Source organism: Hippoglossus stenolepis, chromosome 9 (assembly GCF_022539355.2).
Source record: "Hippoglossus stenolepis isolate QCI-W04-F060 chromosome 9, HSTE1.2, whole genome shotgun sequence".
NCBI classification, from domain to species: Eukaryota; Metazoa; Chordata; class Actinopteri; order Pleuronectiformes; family Pleuronectidae; genus Hippoglossus; species Hippoglossus stenolepis.
Window position 1 is genome coordinate 12403 of NC_061491.1, and position 7422 is coordinate 19824.

Genomic DNA, 7422 nt, shown 5'->3' on the forward strand with positions numbered 1-7422 from the left:
TCTATCTATCTATCTATCTATCTATCTATCTATCCATCTATCCATCTATCCATCTATCTATCTATATATCCATCTATCTATCTATATATCCATCTATCTATCTATCCATCTATCTATCTATCCATCTATCCATCTATCCATCTATCTATCTATCTATCTATCTATCTATCTATCTATCTATCTATCTATCCATCTATCCATCTATCCATCTATCCATCTATCTATCCATCTATCCATCGATCGATCGATCTATCCATCTATCCATCTATCCATCTATCTATCTATCCATCTATCCATCTATCTATCTATCTATCCATCTATCCATCTATCCATCTATCCATCTATCGATCTATCTATCTATCTATCCATCTATCCATCTATCTATCTATCTATCTATCCATCTATCCATCTATCCATCGATCGATCTATCTATCCATCTCTCTATCTATCCATCTATCCATCTATCCGTCTGTCCGTCTGTCCGTCTGTCTGTCTATCTATCTATCTATCCATCTATCTATCTATCTATCTATCTATCTATCTATCTATCTATCTATCTATCTATCTATCTATCTATCTATCTATCTATCTATCTATCTATCTATCTGAAAAGCTGGACTGACCAAAAAGATTCCTCAGTCTAAACAAAATCAAAGAAGTCCACTTCATAGATTTTACAATTGCAATAGATTATTACACATTTTTACAGTTGATACTGAATCTTTTCCTCATGTATTTCTTCTTCTCCCTAGGAGAGTCCTGCCAGCCCGCCGACTGCAGTACGGCCTTACAAAAAACACAAAACAGGCGCCTGCTGGGAGGAGTTTGGTCATAGATTCACCTCACCTGGGTCTGGAGCTTTACACATGTGTAAAGCTCCCCCCCAACTTGAAGTGGTTGTATGAAGTCAAATTCAATCCCATTCAAAAATAAAACAGGACCCAAAACCTACCTTAAAGTTGGACCCTTGAGTGCAGGCAGTGAACTCAAAAATTCTGGTCTACTAGTTTGTGTTTCCTCAGGTTGAATTTAGTTAAATTAACCAAAAACTTTAAAAAACATCGAGTGTCAGCCAATTATCCTCCTCAATGGTTTCATGTTTGTGAGAAATTACTCCATAGTCCCACAAAAAGCATTAGCAGGCAATGGGTAGTGATCAAGAGACACTAGCTGTTCAATGGGTTGTGAAAAGGTTTGGTGCACAAAAGATAGAATTTGTATGTGTCAGAAAAAGTTCTGGATCAGTAGAAATATTTTGTGCATGTGTGACAATATTTTGCGGAGACATCATTTGCACATGTGTAAAGCTTTGCAACTGTAGACATATTGTGTATTTAAAATTGTGCAGGAATATTTTCAACAGTGAGGTTTCACAAACTCAGAGATGGACAAAAACCCAGTATTTCAAGAGCTACTAAAACGTAACACATGGAAATTACAGTATGTGTGTGCACAAGACTTTGAACACAAAATATAGCAGCAAAGCCTTTAACTTGAATTTGGGAGATTCAGATACGTGATCAATTTATAAATTCTAAATAGAAATGATCCTTATTCAACTCCAGACTGTACAGTTAACATTTGTCCTCCCTTTTTAAACATTTGTAGCTCTTGATACTGTTTAAAATGCTAATTCAAGTCAGCACTTCAGTTTAGCTTCAGCATTACTCTTTTAATCCTTCAGAAATATTGTTTTTTTTATATACCTTTTTTACATTATCACTCCGTGAAAACAGTTGTATGATGTCGTCTCTGGTCCTGGAGAGTGCTAAATAGATGCTGGCCAGGGGAATTTGAGAAGTATCTGAGCTTTAGGTATGTGGGTATGGGTTTTACATAGTTTATTTATGTTCAGAAGTGTTCAAAGCAAAGGGTAGTGTAGAGATTGGCTCTCCCTTCTGACACGTCTATAAAATACAAATAGTTGTCATTGATACACGACTTGATCAAAGGTCCTTGTTTTACTGTCCTCAGCTGATTGTGACAGTATGTTCTCACGCCTTTGAGGTTCATGACATTAGGAAATATTAATTCTAGGTAAACACTGTTTTGGTGTACAGCAGAACTGGAGTGTTTTGATTACCACATTGATGTATGCGAGCAAAACATTCAGCTTTACCCCACCTGTTAATTCAGCTCACACCCTCCTTGCAGGTATCATCATATCTGCCAACCAGTGCAAAGAAAAGCAGATGACTCCGTTGAATAAGTTCTTACAATAACTGAATGTAACACACGTTATGTGCTATTCTTTTTCATTTGTAAGGTCAAGGACAACGAACTTGAAAAGCTGACCTGAAACCACAACCTCCGTGTAAAACTATATTTCAACATTGACCAGGGTCAGACTTGATGCAGGCCCCTGTTGACTTCATAATATTTACACTGGCTGTCATTTGGACCAAAGAAGCAGTTCTTTATTCTTCCATGGATTTATTTTTACAAAAACAACGGCATCAACCATTCAGCCTTACCAAATTCCCTCAACAACCTATTTGTCCGGTTTCACATGTTTAGTGTGTATTTGAAATTCTATTTTCTAAGCTTTATGTTATTCATTTCTTTTTTATTTCTTAAATGGTCTTTTCATCTGAGACAGTATTCTTTGCAATCTTGAAACACACGATACACTCGTGTAACTGCCAGCACTTCACTGGACGTCCAAGGACAGGACAAGTTAATGACCTGATGTGCTTGCCAACACCAAAATAATGTTTTTGTATTCAGAGTGTTGACATATGACTCAGTGTTAAATAATGTGTGACCCAACTAACAGGTATTAATCACTGATGTTCCTTCTTCACTTGGCTAATTTTAGCATCATAAACATGATGTACTGTCTATACATCTGAAGGTGCCAAATTTAATCTTAAAAAGAGCAGCATTGACTTCGCTCTTTATTCAACAGGAATGAACACCACACATGTTTGCTCTTTCCTAAATAACATTTTTGCTAATACTGGTTGTGGTCTCCCTTTTGTGTTGTGGTGGACTTTCAGATCCTGTGTGATGCAATGGCTATGCGAGGATATCCACTATATTATATACAAATACATTAAGTGCTGTATGAAAAATCCTACTAAGAACCTTTTTTGCCGAAAAACTGTAGAATGGAGTATTAAAGTAAAGTACTGGTTTGGTGTCTCTGACTGATTATTAAACATGATATTATTAGATAAAAAATACTGCAGTGAATTAATGATATTTTAATGTTGTAGCAGCTGCAGCTGGTGTTAGTTTGAACTATATCGTTTTACAGACATGGACACCAGACAAATCTGAGGGATCATCAGATTATTAATGGAAGAGGGGAGAGCAAAAAACAATGTTGTGATACACAATATGTTTTCATTATTTTTTTTTTGCTGTATCTCTATCTTTGCTGATATATTGGATAATTTGAACTTTAATCAACTGAGCACATTGTACAATATTAGAGTGAAAAAACTCTGTATTTGTTGGAGCTGTTAACAGCTCATATACATCAGAAATGTGACCCCTAACTTCACACTTCTGTAAGAGGTTGTTATATTATCCATTGGGTAAAATCTTTATCTAGTAATGAAAATAAATAAAATAATAAAATTAATGCCTAACATTTACAAAGGCTGGTTTCTTGAGTTAATCCATAGGCTGTGGCAAACAACATTTATCAGATCATTTGAATGTGTGTGTAAATATATGTTTATATTTTCTATTGTTGGACTTGTTTCGTCTTATTTCGGGAATTTAGTATATACAAAAATATGTTATTATGCAGTCCAGCAAACAACAGGCATCCATGGGACTGGACGGTCCAGACCCGAAGTCCCCCTCGCTCCTATCTGCGCAGACGCAAAGACGTATATCCGGGTACGACATGTAATATAAATACGCTAGTGTAGTACTCGGGCGTCGGTTGAACATACGAAGCCAATGATTCCCATATGTCCTGTGGTTTCCTTCACCTATGGTGAGTATTATTATTATGTGGGGTTATTTTACAATCAGCTACAAAGACGTTAGTGACTTTACAAGCGCGTGTGTTGTTGAAATGGTGAGGTTAATGGATAGTCCTTGGACAGCTCTCTGTACCCTGCTGCTAACTGTTAGCTTAGCGTAACCCTGTATGTCTGTCCTCTGCAGTGCCCAGCCGGCTTGGTGAAGATGCCAAAATGGCTACCGGCAATTATTTTGGATTTACCCATGGCGCTGCGGCTCAGTACAGGTGAGTGGACCCCACATACGCTCAATTTTGGTTACATCTGCCTCCATACTGCTGTTTGAACTCTTGAGTTAGCGGAGTGTGTGTATTGTACAGGTATATCCCGACTGCCTCCATTGTTCAGGCTGGGGGAGGGGGCACTGATCCCCCTGCTGCGGCAGTTAGACGGAAGCAGCAGCCCAGACTGTACATGACTGCCTTGGTTCAATTTGTTCACCAGTAAAACCGATGGCCGTTATATAAGCTAAAGATGCCGTGTTAAATGTTGCGGTGTCACCGTCAGGGTCCGACTCTGCTTAGCCAACTGTCTGTGAGGAAAGCCCACGTTGTAGTACTGAGTCCTGGTTCATATGAAGCGTTTCTTCCATGTTTTATAATCATTCACAGTGTCAATATCGGGTTGTGGACTTTGGGAAGTTGTAGAAATAACCTGACACAACCCCATCAGTTCCGACAGAGGAAAGTAAGGCTTGTTGTGGAGGGCTGGGGGTTTCTAATAACGCATAGTCGACAGTTTAGAGGTGGGATTATGCCAGAAAATAAATAGTAGATGTAATGCGTCGTTTGAGGCGGCCAGGAGGCTACTGAACGACAATAGGTGAAAAGCAGTCTGTATAAGATCCAATGAATATTGAATCATGGGGATAAATTCAGATTCGATTTTTCAACTGCTCTTCCTCCACATACATTGCTGAAGAAAATTAAGGGAACACTTAAATCACACATTAGATCTTGATGAACAAGTTATTCAAGGTGAAAATCTATACTGATGTACACTGTATAATTTGTTGAACAAAGGTCAACGCAGTTATAAACCCATTGCTGGCTGGATTCAAAACCACACCTAAAGTCAAAGCATCAATTTTAAATGACAGGCTGATCCAACTTGCGTGAATTTCATCACGACAACTCATAATGTAACTCAGTAGTGTGTATGGCCTCCACGTGCCTGTATGTACTCCCAACAACGTCTGAGCATGCTCCTGAGTCCTGATAAGTCTGCGAATGGTGTCCTGGGGGATCTCCTCCCAGACCTGCATCAGAGCATCGTTGAGCTCCTGGACAGTCTGGGATGGTTCTTGGCGGTGTTGGTTGCACTGATGCATAACGTCCCATAGGTGCTAAATTGGATTTAGGTCAGGGGAACGTGAGGGCCAGTCACACTCTGGCCACATGATGTTGGGCATTGACCTGCACTAGGAGGAACACAGGGCCCACTGCACCAGCATGATGTCACAGGCAGCATAACTTTCACCATGAATCTTTCACACTTGTCACATGTGCTCAGTGTGAACCTGCTCTCATCTGTGAAGAGACCAATTCTGGCGAATGCCAATTGAGCTCCACGGTGCTGGGCTGTGAGCATGGGGCTTTATTATATGGACTTCCCCTTGCTTTCTCTGACTTTTTTGGAATGAAAGGACAGGAAGTCCATGTAATATAGCCGTGGAGGGCGGGAGTGGATGAACCCAGTTAAAGAGTAACTGCCCGCACGGGATGCTCTGAAGCAAAGTGAACGTGCCTGCAACGAGACAGAGATCATATCATTCATTTCATTTGTTGACCAGTGGTCACCTGGCATTCTATTGGTTGGGGAATTTTGAGAGGGTTGTTAAACAAAAAGCCGAGGAGGAATCTGAGAGGAGATGATGAATGCAAGCACACATTTTGAGCAGAAGCAGAGCAAATTTAAGTGCAAACGGGGGTTATTTGAGTGCAAGGTTTTGATGAAAAGTAATACACAATCTGAACATAAATTCAACAAGTGATGCTCTCAAACTGAAAGACCACGCTCTTGAATAAAGAGAGGAAAAAAGCTCCATACAATTTAGGGTTCCCTTTGTTTTTTAGAAGTGTATTTGACCAGCTGCAGTGTGTCTTGATGATCTCTCAAAAATTGTAGGTCAAGTTGTTGCACTGTACAATCACAGGCCTGGTGGCTGTTGTTCCTTAAAGGGATAGTTCATCCAAAAATGAAAATTCACTCATCTACTCACCCCTATGCCGATGGAGGGGTGGGTGAAGTGTTTGAGTCCACAAAACACAACTGGAGTCTCAGGGGGTAAACTTTGTTAGAGCACAATCCAATACAATTGAAGTCAATGGTGAGTCCTTCTTCAGACGTAATAAAACATTAGTAATTTTGATTGTAGCTGTCTTATATTATGGTGGCCCCATAATTTCTGTGCACTTCTACAGTTAATAGGACTTGGCATTTAGTAAATGGTCAGGCCGCTGGGGGTTGGAACTGCTGTCGACTTTCAAGTTACCCCATTTTTTGTTTGTATGTTTAAAAAATATACATTAAACCCATTTTGGATCAAGAACTTTCAGAATAGGGCACTTCATTATGGGGTTGCTGTGGACCAGGAGAAGGAGCAGAATCGGAAGGTTAATGGTTTGATCCCCTCCAAAGAAATGCATTATGAATGTGTGGGAATTACCTGTAGCGTAAAGCGCTTTGAGGTGTCGCAAAAACTATAGAAGGACTATGTAGGTGCAATCCATTTGCTATTCCAATTCCTGGGGGATTCAAGTGAATGTGGCAGATGCATGTGAAAGAGCTGGCACAGGGGAAAACTTTGGTTCCATTAAATGATGCAGGAAAAAAACGGGCAACATTATAATGCTGTCAGAAAATAGCAGCATTTCTGTTTGTAAAGACAAAATGCTGATGTTTTTAGCCAGTTCAACTGTGTTTGTGTGTGTACGTATCAAAGTGGGAAAGACCCAGATAAATGGGAGAGTGTGGAGCCAGGAGAGGGTTAGTGACTCAGTGCACATAGCTTTGCAATTAAACAAGATTTTGCTTAAATAGAAAACCTGATCTGTATTAATATTGTGGCCACATACAAATCAATATATGGGAAACACTGAGAATTGTAAATACTTGGCGTTCATTATATAACTAGTGGACACATTTGCGTTTGTGCAGCTGAAAGAATGTGGCAACATGTGTCACAGACCACTGCTGAATGTGGTTGGATCTCAAATAGGTACTCTGTGTCTTGTGTGTGTGTGTGTGTGCTCCCGCCTTCACTTAGAGCTGTCCACGCTCAATGCCCTGCCCAAGAGGTGCATCAATATTTTAGAATTAGGGATACCTTTACCATTGTATGATTTAACTTAATCAAGTGGTAATGTTTGCAAGGAAGTGGTTGAATGCTAATATTACCTGCTGTCTAGTTTATGAGCTCTCAAAAAAATGTATACTTTTT

At 39.6% G+C, this 7422-nt stretch overlaps 1 protein-coding gene across 2 annotated transcripts in view; it reads left to right on the top strand.

The window, feature by feature from the left end:
- The first annotated feature begins 3819 nt into the window (after positions 1-3819).
- zfr (zinc finger RNA binding protein) overlaps positions 3820-7422 on the top strand; it is a 1162720-nt gene continuing 1159117 nt past the window's right edge. For both annotated transcript variants that reach the window (XR_004697571.1, XM_035166693.1), the window contains exons 1-2: positions 3820-3952; positions 4126-4207. Coding sequence is in view for 1 of the 2 variants with exons in the window: in XM_035166693.1 (XP_035022584.1) it covers positions 3916-3952; positions 4126-4207 (119 nt within the window). In the remaining variant the exon portion in view is untranslated. The remainder of the gene's footprint in view (positions 3953-4125; positions 4208-7422) is intronic.